This window comes from Amblyraja radiata, chromosome 14, assembly GCF_010909765.2.
Source record: "Amblyraja radiata isolate CabotCenter1 chromosome 14, sAmbRad1.1.pri, whole genome shotgun sequence".
NCBI classification, from domain to species: Eukaryota; Metazoa; Chordata; class Chondrichthyes; order Rajiformes; family Rajidae; genus Amblyraja; species Amblyraja radiata.
The window spans coordinates 53091646-53110959 of NC_045969.1; the positions used below are offsets into that span (position 1 = coordinate 53091646).

General features: G+C 40.0%; 1 protein-coding gene across 2 annotated transcripts in view; it reads left to right on the plus strand.

Annotated features, from left to right (window-relative positions):
• The window catches only part of LOC116980779 (E3 ubiquitin-protein ligase DZIP3-like), an 87866-nt gene extending 69828 nt beyond the window's left edge, over positions 1 to 18038 (plus strand). For both annotated transcript variants that reach the window (XM_033033363.1, XM_033033364.1), the window contains 9 exons: positions 1801 to 1869; positions 4030 to 4126; positions 4436 to 4539; positions 4959 to 5049; positions 6378 to 6476; positions 7487 to 7614; positions 12182 to 12284; positions 14743 to 14838; positions 17808 to 18038. In XM_033033363.1, the coding sequence (XP_032889254.1) occupies positions 1801 to 1869; positions 4030 to 4126; positions 4436 to 4539; positions 4959 to 5049; positions 6378 to 6476; positions 7487 to 7614; positions 12182 to 12284; positions 14743 to 14838; positions 17808 to 17903 (883 nt within the window). In that variant the 3' untranslated portion in view covers positions 17904 to 18038. The remainder of the gene's footprint in view (positions 1 to 1800; positions 1870 to 4029; positions 4127 to 4435; positions 4540 to 4958; positions 5050 to 6377; positions 6477 to 7486; positions 7615 to 12181; positions 12285 to 14742; positions 14839 to 17807) is intronic.
• The last annotated feature ends 1276 nt before the right edge of the window (positions 18039 to 19314 follow it).

Consider the following 19314-nt stretch of genomic DNA (forward strand, 5'->3'; position numbering starts at 1 on the left):
TGATAGTTTGTCTTTCTTCCATCACTTTGTAATGCTCAGGAATGTCAGAGGAATTCCGTTTTTGAAAGCTTTTGCAGCCACTAACCCAATAAAAGTATTTTTCTTCATCTTTATGCTCAATACATACCACAAATGCCCATCTCTGCACACAAGGCTTTCTGTGCTAAAACAATCTTTAACAATGCAGTGTGGAAAGTTGAGGTTTGAGAAGTAATTGAACAGCAGAGATTCCACCCCAAAATCTGTGGCCCAAAACTAGTTGTTCTTGTAACGTCCAAGGACTGCACTTAACTCACAAAAACAACCCAGTGGGAACTTATGGAGAGAAGGCAACTCCAGACCTTGTGGTGGACAATGTGCTGGAGTAGCTCAGCAGGTCAGGCAACATCTTTGAAGGGAAGGGGTCCCCCCACCCCAAGGTGAAATGTCACCCACCCTTTCGCTGCAGAGATGCTGCCTGATCCGCTGAGTTACTCCAGTACTTTGTCTATCTTTGATTTAAACAAGCACCTCCAGTTCTTTGTTTCTACTTTCAGTCCTCGTGGGCGGGTTGTCAACAAGGCTTTCTGTGATATAATTGACATCAAGGGTGGGTGGAAGAGATGACTGAGATAGTAGAGGTTCCACCTGTCTTAACCGCTAGTTTAATTAGCTGAAAAACGTCTAAAAACTGAATGGCTCTGACATTCTAAAGCTCTAAGAAAGGGCTTTAAGCCTGTAAGAAATTGTTTGATTAAAAACTAATAAAAATTAAACCATGTAAAATAATTTGGATGAATGTCGAAACCATTGGTGACATTCTGGTTTCAAAATCTTTTAAGGGGCAGGGCATCTTAGATCTTAACAGATTTGGTTCTCAGATGTTGTGTACAATTTGCACATGAATAAAGTGATCCTTGATCGTCTGTCATTTGACAACAGTTGCCATTGTGTGTACCTTATGTAAATTGTTTCTATTATAAAAGTTGACATACAAATTGACAAATGGAGATGTAGATATGAAAAGCATATAGCTATTTTAATTCAAGGAAAAATGTATTGCAAATAATTTATCTGAAAGAAACATATATCACAAATAATCTGTCTGAAGAATTAATACTAGCCAATAACACAAACTATAAATCAGCAATAAAATTACTTCAAAAATGGACCAGATTTCAACTTTTCATTTCCTTGTAGAATAGTGTTTTGCTGGAAAGAAACACCATTTTTTGCCTCCCCCGAAATTGATTTCTTGATAGGAGTTATCCAACAGCTCTGTATCTGCATGGGGCAAGCCAGGTAAAGATGCTGATTTAACTCAGATGGACAGGCAGCATCTCTGGGGAGAGGAATGGGTAACCCGCTGAGTTACTCCAGCATTTTGTGTCTACCTTCGATTTAAAACAGCTTCTGCAGTTCTTTCCTACACAAGGATGCTGATTTCATTGGCTACAGGATAATTATGAATCAGGAGGTTTCAGACTTGCATTTTACTTCCGTGATTTCATTTTTAATCCTATTGAGAGCTGTGGAAAAGTGAGGAATGGTAAAAAAAAAAGTCACAAAACCTTCCATTATTTCCATGGGTAATGACTATTTTGCCTTCTTGATCTGAAGGAATAGGGAATAAATTCCAATATATTCTTGGAAAGGTGTTTGGTAGCTAGGCCTATTGTTGTATCTTTAGAATTCAACTGGTTACAAACTTTGTACTTAAGTAAACTAGATGTTAAACTGTTGAATATTTTCATTATGTCCAACTGTTTCAGCATCCCCAAGTTATTTTCATTGGGGCTTACATGATTCTTTTTCATTAAGGTGTGTAAAATCAATTAATGACAAGAATGAGGAACTGATGAAACTAAAAAAGGAATTGCAGAATGACCAGTAAGTACACTCTTTTTTTTAACGCAAGTAATCTTTTTACTGCAATAAAATTAATTGTGACTGGACTATTGCTGCGATCCAGACCAGAAAGTCTGACTTTTCTAAACCCAACAGGCAAAGAAGCTGCATTAATTAGGTTAAAAATCAAAATAACTAGTTAGATTAAGAAAGGGGTGAAGAACGAAAGTTTGTATTAATAAGCAAATAAAGTATATTTCTGGCAAAATACAAGCTTTAATTATAGAACGAATAAGGGTTTCATTTCTCGGAAGGAAAATCAAAATGTAAGATCTGATTTTTGAATGTTGCAGTGAAGCTTCTTCTTCTTGCGTATGGCATGCACAGCCTAAAGTTGTAGGACAACTTGTTCTATTTGATTGTGCACGCCAGGTTGATTGCATTTGTTGAAACAGGGCGGACCACGTGAAGGTTGCAATCTCCCACCCTGCAGTGAAGCTGAGAAAGGGAAAGTTATCTTATCTCAGATAAAACAGTGAGTTTCCTGAAACTGAAGGTCCTTCCATAATTGACCAATTTATTTGTAAGGATTGAGGGCAGGAGTTACAAGCTGAATAACAGCATGCACGCCACTTTAAAAAGGGAAGTACAAATTTCTAATGATTTTGTTTACAGGTTTAGAGAAACACCTGTTGAACAAAAATAAATCTTCTTCGATCTAGATTAGATTAGATTAGATTAGATTATTTAATGACCACACAGTCAAGCTGGTGGAATTCAGGTTCAGTACAGGATGTTACAAGGTAGGCTGATTCCCGTCAAACATAACATAAAACACAACATCTTACAATATACAGTTCATGCATGGGGAGGATATGTGCTGTTATCATAGTGTGTTCAGAATTCGGATTGCGTGTGGGTAAAAACTGTTTTTAAATCGAGATGTCTTGGCGGACAGTGAGCTGTAGCGCCTTCCTGATGGGAGCAGGTGGAAGATGTGGTGTGCTGGGTGGGAGGGATCAGAGATGATTTTCTTCACCCTTGACACAGACCGTTTGTGATGGAGTGATTCTATTGATGGAAGGGGAGTGCTGATGATTTTGGATGCTTTATTAACTATGCGTTGTAATTTATTGCGGGAGTGAGTGTCTAAACTGCTGAACCAGACTGTAATTGATAAAGTGAGCATGCTTTGGATGATGGCTGTGTAGAATTTGATTAGGAGGTGTTTCCTTACTCTAAACTTCTTGAGCTGGCGGAGGAAGAAGAGTCTCTGGTTGGCTTTTTTGTAGATGTGATTAGAATTGATTTTCCATTTGAGGCTATTGCTTATGTGGGTGCCTAGAAATTTGTATGAGTCAGTGGTGGATATGGGTTCGCCTGAGATGAGTAGGGGGGTCTTGGGTTGTGCCTTACGTCTGAAATCAATGATGAGTTTGTGTGTTTTTGATGTGTTAAGTGAGAGGTTATTATCTGTGCACCAAGTGACTGCTTTGTGTATTTGATCTGACACTTTTGTTGAGATAATGGATAAGGTTTCTTATTTTAACAATAATTTCTCTATTCTGATTTGTTTTGAGGCCAATATCCCAGCTCAGTCTTGCTTTCAGATCACAAAATGCAACTAGGCGAAGAATTTGGTTTGAAGTGCTGTTAACTTCCCTGTTATCTACTCAATTCACTCTTATTTCTGACGAGTGCCAGTTTACGGTGATCTAAAATTGATGCATGTTAAGCTCCACCACACAGTCTGAATCTCTTAACATTTAATTTCATAAGAATGTGAATCAATGCTCAAGATTCCAGACCTGTAGTCTCTTGTACCTCCTTGTAAATGGGATAGTAATGTTGATGGAAATAAATAGATTGTGTCGATGTAACTTCACAAAAAATTATTAATGGTGATCTAAAACATGTGACTGTCCTGATATTTTCCAATGGGGTGGTTGCAGCTTCATATCTGTTTAGTAAAATGTATATTAGGCTACCACAATGGATGAATCTCCATGCTAGACTGATCTTTGAATTTTACTAAAAAGGATCAAATAATAAGACTGGGGACACTTTGAATCCATTTAAACTGCCATCTCTCTTGTGACTTTGCTTTTCACGAGTGATACTAGAGTTAACTACTTTTTATTTAACAATCTACCTGCAGATTTGCAGAATGTAATGTCTTAAATACACTTGACATTTTCACAGAAAAGAATGGTCCCATGAAAAATTACAGCTGGAGAAAGAGATTGCAAATATTAAACAAACCGAAACGGAGAATATGAAAAAGACAATCAGTCAAGAGGTGAGAGGTATCTGGTCAGGCTTCCACAGATTTATTGATCACTACTTAACATTTTGTTGGATGAGTCCCTGGATTAAGCCTACGGAGGATTCAGTGCCAGTTTTACACTCTTAATTTTGATGAACAAAAACTTTAAAATCACAATTACAGAGGATTTTATTTAAATTGAATTACTTACTAGATTAACCTAATATTTACCAAAGTAAGTCATATCCTGTTCATTTTCTGCCTAACAGATGGTAGTTAAATTTATGTCTAGTTAGATTTGGGTGAAAGGAATGCAGACTAAAATAATTATTTCTCCGGCAGTGTCTTTTGCTGGAGATGCGCAGAGATTTCATACTCAGAAACTTGGAGGAAGCGCTGGTGGAGACCGATCATCAACTAAGCGTGGTCATGGATCAGACAAGGGGGTACCTTCAGTTTTAATTATTTCAATGCAAGTTAATCGCTATTGGATACAAATCCATGAACGTTGCCTGTGAATGAAATCAGCCTTATAAATTATTAATTCTCTATCATCAAATTGACCGATGACAATCTATTTATTTTGGATTCGGGAATAACATTTCTGCTCTTGTACCTTTCGGGGCAGTTGGTTAAGCCACAGGTAAACCTACTTCCCATACGCGGTTCTTCAAAGGAGGGCTTAAACTATTGTTAAGCTCAGCATTTGCATAATATGGTTTCTGTTCCATGCCCTGGACACCAACCTCTCAGCCTTGACTTAAATGACTTAAACACACTTGAATGTTTGATGTGAGAAGCTTGTAAAATAGGTGTGGTGCCTTAGAGATTTATTTTGTATACATGTTTCCCATATAAATTCTAGGCAAATTGTTGACCCATCACATATTCAAGCCGCTCTGAACAAAAGGGAAGCTGCTGTGGCAGATATCAGAAGCAAGATTGACTATACAAAGGTACGCACACATTTCAAGATTGTTTTGCTTTAGGACTGTATTATCATTTTGTAAATATTGCTGACCTAAGTTATTTGCAATGTATTCCATTTGTCATGAATATATTTCTTTAAACAACACCTTTATTATGATGTGTTGGAAGATGCTGGTTTAAACCAAAGATAGACACAAAAAGCTGGAATAACTCAGCGGGTCAGACAGCATCTCTGGAGATGACGTTTCAGGTCGAGACTTCTGAAGAAGGGTCTCGAACCGGAAACGTTACCTATTCCTTTTCTCCAGAGATGCTGTCTGACCCGCTGAGTTACTCCAGCATTTTGGATCTACCTTCATTATGATGCCTTATTCTTTGTGAGTAATCTTGTTATCACCTTTGTTAATATAGTTAAAAAAAACAGGTGTATGGTTTAACCAATAATCTGCTACATAAGCAGATTTGTACTTCCTATTAAAACCTTTACCTTTATGCATGTCTTGTAAGGGATCAATATCCTACAGAACTGACAGTGGGTCTTTATATTTTTGACTCTTATTAGCTGCCCATTATAATCTTCTGATATCCAGTTGACAAAATCAACCTTTTGGAAATCCTCCCCTGACAACTCACCTTCTGTAACGATGTACATATGTCGGGGAGAATTGAAAACGAGTGAAAAGTTTGTGGTGCTGTGAAAAGGAATAAAGAAATAAGATTAATTTGGCAGCACCGTCAAAAAGTCAGCAGTCAAGATTAAATAAATGGTTTCTTCAGTGCACTGTTATTTAATGAGCACTGGCACACTTTGAGGCTGTTGGCTTTTCAGAATACCAGAGACCATGGAAACAGAAATATTATGTTCTGAATAGATGCCAGCTGCTAGTCACGTTTTAATCAGTAGTATCCAAGCAGTTTACAATTCTAGGATTTCAAGGCACAGGAAAATAATTGTTCAATTACTCTGACACTTTCTCCATTAATGTGAGGCATTGTGGAATAGCAATGTGGGTTTAGTGACATTTCTTTTATGAATTATCCACATTCCAAGTTTATGATAAGGTGGCAGAATGAGTTTTTACATTTTTATAAGTCCAGAATGTTGTCATTTTCGAAAGGGATTCACATTTTTTCTCACCTTTTATTTCCTAAAGCCTCATTCTCTTGCACTAATTCAGATCACTTAATTTAACTAATACCGATCAGGATGAGGCCTGAAAATTGTTACTAAAATTGTCCTGTTACTACACCAGCAGTGCAGACACTCCCTCATCATCTCTATTTTGAATTAATTGTAGATGTTGATGCAACGTAGTCCTTTTATTAACTTGAAACATTTGTCTTTATTATTTAGAAAAAATTCAATAGCCATATTCAGCTGATCAAAAATGGAGCCAAATTGAGTAATCTTCCTAAACGCATTAATCCTGAACCACTTTCTTTGCATGTTCTGGTAAGAAGACTGGTTTCTCACAGCTCTTTAGTTTGGCTAAATGGTTGAATTCATTGCAATTATCATGAAAAAGAATGAGAGGGGTTACCGTTGCAAGGTCAAACTACTGGCCACAGAGAGCAGAACAATAGAGAAGATCTAGACAGACAGAAGTTGTGATCTGTAATACTGCCACCTGGCTGTGCTTCCTGAGTGTAAATGTTGGTTAAAATTGGTACGAAGTGGCCAACCTGAGACATTCATTGGTATCTCCCTCATACTGCATAGTTCCTTGAAAGTGGCATCACGGGTAGATAGGGTGATCAAGAAGACTTACAGCACATTGGCCTTCATCAGTCAGAGTATTGAATATAATGTTTGGGAGGTCATGTTACAGTTGCACAAGACAGTGGTGAGGCACATTTAGAGTATTGTGTTCAGTTTTGGTCACACAGTTATAGGAAAGATGTTGTTAAGCTGGAAAGGGTGCAGAGAAGATTTATGAGGAATTTGCCAGGAGTTGAGAGCCTGAGCTATAGGGAGAGGTTGAACAGTATAGGACGTCATTTCTTGGAGCACATGAAGATGGGGGATGATCGTATACACCTCATTAAGATCATGGGAGGTATAGATAGGGTAAATGAACAGTCTTTTATCCAGAGTTGGAGAATCAAGAACCAGATTTAGACCAGCTTTAAGGTGAAAGGGAAAAGATTTAATAGGAACCTGAGAGGCAACTTTTTTTGCATAATAGGTGGTTGGCATATGGAACGAGCTGCAGGAGGATGTAGTTGAGACAGGTACTATCACAATTGTGGAAAAAAGCTTTTGTACAGGTACATGGATAAGATAGGTTTAGAGGGATATGGACCAAACGCAGGCATGTGGAACTAATGTAGTTGGGCATATTGGTCGGCATGGGCAAGTTGGGCCATAGGGCCCTTTTCCACATGTATGACCTTATGAATCTCTATTTTTCATATCTGTATACAAGTTTATTCAGGTTTATGAAATGTTACTTCTGTTCTTAGAAATCTGGGAAGAAAACGAGCTCTCAGGGTTTACCATTGTCCCAACACTCACACCAGGTGCACTCAGCTGCTACATCTGCTACCATGGTGACTCCAACAATCAGCCAGTTACATGGACACAGAAGCAGGTAAGTGTTAAAGTTTGGCATTATGTTTTAAGATAGTTCCTGTTAATAATAGATTTTAATTTGTATTTTGATCTATTCCATTGAAATCTGACCTCCTTCCATAAATGACTTTTTAGATTTGTGGCATTTAGTTGTCACTAAACATTTGGCAAACACTGTCCTTTGAAAATATGTCAGTGTGCTGCTACCTGAACCACCGCAGTTTGTATAATGAAGGTGACAACCATAGTGCCTTCAGGTAGAGAATCTCAGGATCTTGGGCCAGATCTGATGAAAGAACAGCAATATATTTTCAAGTCAGGATAATAGTCATGCACATGGAAATAGACCTTTCACTTAACTCATCCACGCCGATCAAGATGCCCAATCTAAGCTAGTCCCATTTGCCTGCATTTGGACCATATCCCTCTCAATCTTTTTTATCCAAATAATCGTCCAAATGTCTTTTACATGTTGTTATTGTACCTGCCTCAACCACCCTCTGGCAGCTCAATCCACATACGCAACACCGACTGTGCTAATCTGTAACCTGAAGGCAGTGTATGCGGATGTCCAATGCAAATGCTGCCCTTGACACTTGTGCAGGTCATGAGTTTAAAGAGGCTTAATGAGATGATGTAATGCAGGTTGTAGATAGCAGTGTTAGTGGAAGGAGTGAATTGGCACATAGACAGCCATCTTACAAGCAATTGGTGGGTATGACACTGCTCCTTGTGGTAAAGTTTATGGGAGTCAGAATGTGTGTCACTTGCTGCACGGTACCTGTCCTCAGTGTCGCGGTATTCTCCTGACTCAAGTTTCTAATCCCAAGATGTGATGGTGGGTAATTTTAAAGGCAAAGCAGGTTAGACTCGTAGCATGATCATTATATTGGAAACTACACAGAAAACAGGAGCAGTGAATGTCTGGTGGCACCTCCATTCTTACATCCAGTCAGTCCAGGCTGAAGCAGTCTTCTCCTCAACACCATATCCCATCACTCTCGCAGTTTAAATGTCTATAAATCTACCTTTTGAATATATTCAAAGACTCCATTTATCCACAGATATCCGGGGCAGAGAATTCCACAATTCATGACAGAGAGAAAAAATTCCTTCTCATCTGTCGGAAATGGGGAACAAATATTATACATAGTTTTGTTTAGAGATACAGCATGTAAACATGTCCTTGGGCCCACTGTGTCCACACCAACCAGCAATCACCCGTACACTAGTTCTATCCTATGCACTAGGGACAATTTACAAAACCAAATTAACCTACAAACCTGCACGTCTTTAGACTGTGGGAGGAAACTAGAGCACCCGGAGAAAACCCACACGGTCACAGGGAGAAGGTACAAATTCCATACAAACAACACCCGTGGCCAGGATCAGACCCGGGTCTCTGGCGCAGTAAGGCAGCATCTCTACCTCTGTGCCGCCCTATAACTCCAATCTTGAATATTGCAAAGGTCTTGTGTGCATGTAAGCACAGGTGATCATTATCTGAAGCGGTGTGAATAGATGTGAACATTGTTTGATCATCCGTCACCTGGGTGTAACGGTGGTAAATTGGCCTGTCGGAATTTGTCTTTTCATGTACAGGCGTGCCTGGTGTAAGTAGATGCCATCGTTGTGGCTTCGTCAGAGCATCTTGGGATCCGAATCAGGACTAGAAGTCAGCTATGTCTGAATGACTTGCTACATCAAGTGTACAGTTGAATCTTGATTAGATTTAAAAAGTTACAAAATGTGTGCTTTTTATTGATACGGTGCACGATTTGGAATGGACAGGAAGGCTGATGTGATTTTTTTCGGCACACACCTTTTCTCCTCTCTTTGTTGGGCTTGAGGGCCATGAGCACATCTTAGTTCCCCTGGTGCTTTAGGGATAATCTTTTGTGAGATAATATATGAAGCTCACAAAGATCACAGGTTCAACTGGTCATCTGTACTCAGTTGATTATCTCAGTCAGTCAATGATAGTGATATCACAATTATCTTCATTTTTTTTAGTTTAGTCAGAGATTAACAGGACCAAGTTCCATTGCCAATTTCTCTCTGGGGAACATTCCTGGAATTGATTGTGTGTGGCAGTTAGATAAGAACAGAATTTGGCTCGACACTGTGACTGATGAGTTATTGGAATGTACTCATATCTCTGAAAATAAAATGTAATTTCTAAATAAAGGTTAGATCATGACTCGGTAATCACTTTTTCCACCTTAAATTTCAACTCTCATCCATGCCATCAGGCAGGCTCTTTCTCAGCTGAGGGACTCAACAATGAATTTAAATAGATTTTCCTAATTCTTAAGTTGTTTTAAGTTCACCACTTAAGTAAATAATGTCATAGGGTCATAATTAATATCTGGTGTTGGGGCAGTGGCAGAAGAATTGTAATACACTGACATACTTGATACATAAGTTAGATATTATGGATTAAAAATTGGCAATTAATCATTTAAGGGCCTGTCCCACTTTCAAGACCTAATTCATGATCTCTGCCGAGTTTGCCCTTGAATCATACTCGCAGCATGGTCGTCACGAGGTCGTAGGAGGTCGTAGGTAGGTCGTAGTAGGCCGTGATGCTAGTCGTAGGTACTCGTGGCATCAAGTAGGTTGGGGCGTTTTTTCTAGCCTGATGAAAAATGTCCACGAGTAAAAAAGGTCGTGAATTAGGTCGTGAAAGTGGGACAGGCCCTTTAGGGAACAATTCATCTGCCCCAAGCCTCCACAATGGCAAGCAGGAACGTGCCGCTAATATATATCATGTCTTGATTGGTGAATATGTTTAGTTTGTGACTTTATTTGGAGCAGAAATAATATGTGAATGCTTCATTGAGCATAATTCCGACTGGTAATTACGCACTTCGTCTGATGTTCCCTAATATCATAATTAGGGAAGCAAAGTTTCTGTCCCAACCAACCACATCCTGTCTGAACTATCACCCTGTCCCCAACTCTCTGAAAGTAGCTATAGAAGTGCATAGAGAAGGAAAGAAGACATATGGTATGTTTGCCTTCATCAGATGAGTATAAGAGTCAGGAAGTCCTGTTGTAATTTCATAGAACTTTGGTTGGGCTACATTTGGAGTACGTGCAGTTCTGGTTGCCCCATTACAGGAAGGATGTGGAGGCTTTGTAGAAGGTGCACAAGAGAACTAGAATATTGCTTGAATTAGAGGGTATTAGCTACAGGGAGCGGTTGGACAAACTTGGATTGCTTTCTCTGGAACATCAGAGGTTGAGGGGAGACCTGATAGAACCAAATAAACTTATGAGAGGCGTAGATATGGTCAGTACTTTTTTCCCCAGGTTGGAACTGTGAAAGACCAGATGACATGGGTTTAAGATGAGCAGGCAACGCTTTATGGAAATGTGCAATACAAGTTTTTTATACAGAGTAGTGGGTTCCTGAAACATAATGCCGGGGGCGATGGGGCAAGCAGATACTATTGTGGGATTTAAAAGACTTGATATAGGTATAGGGATTTGGAGGGATATGGATTACATGTAGGTTGAGAAGATTAGTTTAAATTAGCATCCTGTTTGGTACTGACATTATGGGCCAAAGGGCCTGTTCCCATGCTGTTCCCATGCTGATCTGTGCTACCCTGCTCTGATTATCTGCCTCCATGATTGTCCACATTCTTGATTTCAGATTTGGTGCTGTGGTAATACCTACCCAATCCTTAGTCCTGCTTTACCCTTGAACTGTCCATAGTTGACCAACTCAATGATTATGCTGTTCTTAGATCTCAGGAACTGATGTTCACGCACAAGAGAGGGCCGGAGGAGTGGGGTGTGAGAACAGGAGGAGTGCGGAGAGAGAGGACGGGAACAATGGAGGAGAGAGGGCCGAAGGAAGGGTGGAGAGGGCCACAAGATGGGAGGAGAGGGCCAGTGATGTGGGGTGGGGGGGGCAATAAAGGGCCTGCCCTATTTTTTCGGCGACTGTCACAGTCGTAGCAGGTCGCCGAAAAAGTGGCTACTGGAACCCCCCCACCCCCAAGACAATGTCTACGACAAGCTATTACAACCTACCACCTAGTCGACGGCAAGCTACCGACAACCGGCGACTCATTGGGACGTCCACCTTCGACCACACCTACTACAACCACACAGGCAACAAGCTACGACACGCAACGACCCTGTCGTCGCTAACTGAAGACAATTCAGTCGCCGGTACCTGTCGCCGGTTGACGTAGGTAGCCGCCAATGGAATTCACCGAAGTCAGCACCAATGTCAACTGGCAACAACCTGCATCATCCTTGTGACAACCTACAACAGCAACTACAACAGGAGAAGACAAGCTACGTCAAGCCCACAGTCGCCGAAAAGTTTGGAACATTTCAAAATCCAGCGGCGACCAGAAAAACGTTACGACTCTTTAGGCAACTTGAGGAGACTACTCGCAGCCATATAGGCGTCGCCCCGCGACCATGTGGCGACAATCTCGTTGCCTGTAGTCGCCGATAAAATCGCTTGTGGGACAGGGGCTTTAAGGTTCACTGTTCAAAGAAGGTGTGTTTGAATTCCTTGACATTTGCCTGTACAACATTCTGTAATATAATTTCTCTTTTAGATCAGAGTTGAGCAACTTTGATGATCCAGGACTAATGGAGCAGGACTTGTGGTTGGGTCTTGAATATCACAAAGCCGCTAACCAGATTGTGCAACGACCGGAGGTATGAAATAAAATTGTTATTGATTATGTTTCAACAATATCATCACTGGAATGGCTAATGAGCCACATATTGTGTTCTGCTCAGCTGAATACATTATATTTCTTTATTTTTGAACAAGCTACAGTGGAGTAGGCACCATGGGATAGAACTTTACCCTCAGTCGTGTCGCTTCAGAAATTGAAACCAACCAGACGCAATTTCAAAAATGGAGCACAGTATGCTTAACCACTAAATCACACATTTATGACATAAAATTATGAATTCATTTTTACCCCACTGTCTTCAAAAACTAATTAAAAATAGAAAAAGCTCTTCAGGATAATGAAAACACCGGAGTAAATGCATCATAGAGAATGGTGCTGATCGTTTTGTGGTGCTTCAGGGGATTTTTTTGAAAGCTACAGAAGATTAATTATACTGGGCGTCAATAACTCTGGTAAGGAAGAGCAAGATCAACCAGGATCACTGCTGGTAACTACTGTCCGCTGATTCCAGATCAAAAGTACACTGTTTATTTGAACCGAAATGGATATTGACTTCGCCCCACGGTGAAATAGTCAGCACTTTGAGTCATAGAGTGATACAGTGTGGAAACGGGCCCTTCAGCCCAACTTGCCCACACCGGCCAACAATGTCCCAGCTGCACTAGTCCCACTTGCCTTCCAAACCTGTCCTATCCATGTACCTGTCCAACTGTTTCTTAAACGATGGGATAGTCCCAGCCTCAACTACCTCCTCTGGCAGCTTGTTGCATAAACCCACCACCCTTTGTGTGAAAATGTTACCCCTCGGATTCCTATCAAATCTGTTCCCTCTCACCTTGAACCGATATCCTCTGGTCCTCTATTCCCCTACTCTGGGCAAAAGACTCTGTTTATCTACCCGATCTATTCCTCTCATGATTTTGTACACCTCTATAAGATCACCCCTCATCCTCCTGCACTCCATGGAATAGAGACCCAGCCTACTCAACCTCTCCCTATAGCTCACACCCTCGAGTCCTGGCAACATCCTCGTAAATCTTTTCTGAACCCTTTCAAGCTTGACAATATCTTTCCTATAACATGATGCCCAGAACTGAACACAATATTTTAGATGCGGTCTCACCAACGTCTTATACAACTGCAACATGACCTCCCAACTTCTATACTCAATACTCTGACTGATGTAGGCCAAAGTGCCAAAAGCCTTTTTGACCACCTTATCTACCTGTGACTTGACCTTCAAGGAACCATGCATCTGCACTCCTAGATCCCTCTGCTCTAGCCCATGGGGTGAAATTTAGGTTTGGGAGTGCAAGATAAATGGTATCACATCATTAAAGTGCAAGAGGAATGGTATCACATCAACCACATATATCCTGCATGATCTTGCATATTCCTTTGACCACAGTTGAACTTGATTTTCTGTTGGAGGCAAGCAATGCCTATGCCCTCTATTCACTTTTCACTGAATGAATTTATACACATACATGTCAAAAAAACTGCACAGGCCAATTACTGGCAGAATATGTGTGTTTATTTTGATGCTTCAGCTTCAGAACTGTCTGCAGAAGAGATGGGGAATAAAATAAGAGAAAATTATGAAAGAAGATACCATTTGCACATGTCAACACCTGTCGTGGTATGTTTGCATGTAGTTCAGACATGCCCATGACCTGCGGAAGATACAGGCCAAGAACCTGAAGTTCATCGGGCGTTTCACTTGCAGTAGTTGTGTCCAGCTACAATAAATGTTGTGGAATGGCAGTGGACAGAGTTTGGAGATTTTATGTTCTTGATTGAGCAGATTTTGCAGAGGATGGCAGCAACAGAGCAGAATGATAGGTGAGCAACAGTTGCCAACACAAGCAGCCTGGTTGCCGAAGTGGATTGGATCCAGGCATTGTGATGTGTAGTTGTACATGGTGACCCATGGCTCTGATCAGTGGATGATGTTCAGTAAAGGGCCTGTCCCATTTTCACGACCTAATTTACGACCTCTGCCGAGTTTGCTCATACTCGCAACATGGTCATCACAAGATCGTAGGAGGTCGTAGGTAGGTTGTGATGCTAGTCGTAGGTACTCGTGGCATCAAGTAGGTCGGGGCCTTTTTCTAGCATGATGAAAAATGTCCACGAGTAAAAAAGGTCGTGAATTAGGTCATGAAAGTGGGACGGGCCCTTAACTGAGTATAAAAGGGTCAAGTCAAGTTTATTCGTCACATACACATACGAGATGTGCAGTGAAATGAAAAGTGGCAATGCTCGCAGACATTGTGCAAAAAGACAAACAAACAAACAAACAACTGTGATATCTCTGATGCAGGTGATGTGTGCCCACTTCAACCCGTTCCTCACTTCAAGGAAAACACAAATATCTGTGACCAACAGTCGTTCTCGCCTGAAATTCAAACTTTATTAAACCCAAAGGTTCTTAGTATTTTAATCTATGTTAACTTTGTAATTTTGTTCCTCAGAGTATTGAGGAAGATCCTTGCGTCATTTGCCATGAAGAGTTAGTTCCCTTAGAAGATTGCTATCAACTGGAATGCAAGCATATTTTCCACAAAAAGGTGGGTGTACATTTAATTGTTGCACAACTGCTTGTTCAGCATCGATATTTTTGTTGTTAATAACTTGAAATGTAATAATGCTTAAATAATCAGACATACTTAAAATGTCAATGACAGACAATTAAGGAGAATGGTATCCTAGAGCATGTCGCAGTGATGTTATTACATGATGAACATTGTTCTGCCTCACCTCTTATCATCGAGAGCATAATTGAAAATTACCACTGTTGCTATTCAATCAAATAACAAATCAGCCTCTTGCAAAATTATTCAGTCTAGCATTAAAGCAGGGAATTTTGACTTTTTGTAACTGCCTGTTTGAAGGCGTATGTTTTTGCAAATTAACACTGCCTCTGCTTCAGGTGAGATCCTTAAATTAACCTAAATTATTCAGTCAGCCAGGAGGGCATGTATTTTTCCAATGCACTTGAAGTAAATTGATATTTATTGCGTAATTACGTCTTTCATTGGTGACGTTGAGGATATTAGATCAAATGTGAAAATCCTGCGACAGACCAGATCTATGTTGGATCTTCCGAGATTAAAACACTGCACCCTAAGATAAAATGAAAGATAAAGGCATTCTTTTTGTGCTTTGTTCCTGATCTGCTTTAACGATAATTAGAAGTACTTTCAGGCTGCAAATTTCCCAAAAGGAGCAGCATTTAAACTTTAATTAGCTATGTATTGTACTTAGAATAACAATTGTTACAGTAATATTGTGGCATTAAAAGTATAGCTGTGTGTTTTGGCCAGAATTTCAGGCCGACCAGATTTCTTTACTGTTCCCCTTGATGGGAAAGGTATCCTCATACCCCAGCCCCTGGATTTAGACACATGTTAATTGTAATAATAATTGTAATTCATTTATTAGCCAAGTATGTAAACATACAAGGAATTTGATTTGCCAACATTTATACAAAAAGCAACAAGAAACATAACTACATAAAGATTAAACATAAACAGCCACCACAGCGGCATTTGAGAATCCCCAGGGCACACAGCATAAGCGGAGACCCACAGCCATCAGTTCAATGTCCGGGCCACACACACGCTCCTTCACCATGATGTGACCAGAGTTGTATCGACCGCTGTCACTCTCTCTGCAGTCCCGGTCCACCCGAACAGTCAGAAAGCCGTCCACACTCGCACCAGACTCTGGGATGTTCTCATGGCGAGATGTCCCCACAAACACCGAGATCACTGCACTCACAGCAATCGCTCCGAGTCCCCACTTTCCTCACTGTGATGGAAGGCAAATAACTTATACCTTCTTTTCTCCCGCGGTCGGGGCAATCAAAACTTCCGTAGTCGGGGCGATCGAAGCTCCCGCATCGGGACGATCAAACCTCCCGCGATTGGGGCGGTCAAAGCTCCTGCGGTTGGAGCTCCCGCAGTCGATCCCTGACAAAAGGACAGCCAGCTCCACGATGTTAAAGCTGCAGTGCAGGCGGAGATACAATGGAAAAAGCCGCATCTCTGTCGAGGAAAGAGATTCTCCCAACCCACTCCCCCACCCTCACATAATACAAGTAAACACAGACCAAAACAGCTGCCATGTACGGCGCCTGTTGAAGGAACATTCATATACAGGCACCCCCCCGAATTGTGTAATAGGTGGTTTGCATAGACTCGTACTTATGTAAGCATTCTTCAAGCCAACTGATGCCCATTTGGTCTCCGTATTGTAGCTCTCCAGTGGTCTCCACATCGAATAGTTCATTTACTCATGCGCAGTAGCACATCTGTTTTCGATTTGCATAACATGCAACTAATGCAAGGACGTAATCCTTACGTAGGTCATGGAGCGTCTGCATAATGAGTGATGCAGGTGTTTGACTTGGAGGTGAACCCCTATACGCAGTGGTGTTCCAACACACTATTGACCTTCCCTACCTAGTTATCACACCTGCCAAACAACAATCTATCAGATTAAAAATTAAACTGCAGGTCAAGCAGCATCTGTGGAGGCAAAGTTGATGTTTCAGGTTGAGACCCTGCATCAGGACATCAAGATCTGTCGGGTGCAGCTGAAATACATTTTATGTAGTAAATGCCGCTGTGATGGTGATGGAGGAAATATTTTTTTTAATATTTAATAGGGTGCCTATCAAGTGGGTTGCTTTGTTCTGGGATGGTTCTTGTTCTTAATCTTAATGATGTTAGAAGTAAATACTCTAAAATATTACAAATAAACATTTTAGATTTAGTATGTTTTTGAATTGGAACACAATTTTTAATGGTTTTTAAGATGTTTTATGCTTTGTTAATTGACCCAAAAAATCATTTCAAATAACCTGCAGAAATGTCAAACAAAATAGGTAATACTTGTTTTATGCACACAGTTAAAAATTCTGTGTACATGTTAAATAATTGAACAATATTATGCTGTAGAATTTTGAGGTGAGCATAAGGAAATTAAAACAGATGAGGCAGGAATAATTTCTATCATATGCAATAAAATATTTTGAAGAACAGACTGTCTTCACTAATTTTGTTATCAATACTATATAAAATGTTTGGACATTATAAATCCTAGGACTTAAGATTGACGTTGTATCATGTCACCACTGAAGATTGTCAACTGGATATCGAAGGTAGACAAAAATGCTGGAGAAACTCAGCAGGTGCGGCAGCATCTATGGAGCGAAGGAAATAGGCAACGTTTCGAGCCGAGCTTCTCCAGCATTTTTGTCTACCTTCGATTTTCCAGCATCTGCAGTTCCTTCTTGAACATGTCAACTGAATTTCCTTGGATTAAATAATTTAGCCACAAAGAATAGCTAAAGAACATGTTCTATAACTTGCTTAGTGCCAATATAAGTACATTGGCAGACACCAGTGGGTTTTTTTCTTTATTTTGTTAAAATAATGTTATCGATCTTCCAGAAATGTGACTATAATATAGATATTTCTGTATTGCCTCCAAGCATTATTTAACAGTAACTGAAAACCTTTTTTCCTTGTAGTGTATTGATTACTGGCTGAAGGAACAAAGCACATGTCCTATCTGCAGGATTCTTGTATTAAAGCCAGAGGACTACCCGCAGCTGCCAAAAAAATAAGGTTATCTTAAAAGAAACAATATGCAAACAAAAATAACTGTTGGGTTATTAAAGTTACTGTGTTTAAAATGTACAAACAGAATAAAATTATTCTTTCAAATTTGCTATTACAAAACTTGATTGTGCTATTTTGAAGATCTCTGTTCACTGTTGATCCTTGGATTCTTGTCTGTTTAGTTTAGAGATGCAGCGCAGAAACAGGCCCTTCGGCCCACCGAGTCCGCACCGACCAGCGATCCCTGTTCAATAACACTCTTACACACACTAGGGACAATTTACATTTATACCAAACCAATTAACCTACAAACCTGTACGTCTTTGGAGTGTGGGAGGAAACTGAAGATCTCGGAGAAAACCCACACAGTCACGGGGAGAACATACAAACTCCATACAGACAGCACCAGTAATCAGGAACGCACCCGGGTCTCTGGAGCTGTAAGGCAGCAACACCACCACTGGGCCACCATGCCTGGTGTGCATTTATCTTGTGATTGCTCTGGAAGTCATTTTATTTAGTTTCTCATAGCCCGTTGTTGTGTTTTGGAATCAGCAGTGCATTGCTCCCTAGAGGAACTTAGAAATTGTAGAAAATAGAGAGAACATTCAATCTCTCCTTTATTTTTAGTTTTAAAGTACACAACAAAGTATTCTGACTCAGACTTAAATGCAGAAACTGTTTGTTTTCATTTTCTTTGTATCTAGGGGTTTAAACATAAACTCCAATGAACTGCCAAGCTCACTTGACTCCACAGAAGCAGAGTTAGTTGCTGTGAATGAATCTGAATTGAAGGCAGAACTGTATTTGTTCCTTTGGAGAGTACAAAAGAGAAACCTAAAATTGACACAAGCCGACAAGATAATTTCCAAGGAAAATTTACTCAAAACAATTGAGGGAAACTTGACGCGGTTAGAAGTAGAAGTTAAGAAAGTTCCGACTAATGTCAATATATTATTTTAATTGCTTTTTACCCAACTGTGGTTTTTGGAGAGTGGATATACATTTGAGAGAATTACAATAATTATGCATTTCCATAATTATTCATTAAACAGTGCAGCCTCTGAAGAATCTACCCTCTCATGGCAGATCCTGCACTTTGTCACTCATTTAATATTCAAATCAGTTGAAATATTCACCATCTCTGAGAAAGATTCATTTATATACCATTCAATCTATTTATTTATTCAACAAGAATATAATGATTCAGTTACTTTCAAAATTAATTGTATTTATTCAGTACTTTTTCAAACTGAAATGTCAAAATCATTAATACACAATAAATAACTATTAAGGTGTATGAGTTAATGTGGTAGCATTAGTACAGTTTTATAAACAGTATCCAGATTAATGGCCCGTTCCATTTTGTGTTGTTGGTTGAAGAGATATTGTTGGGTAGCACATTCTTTATTGTTA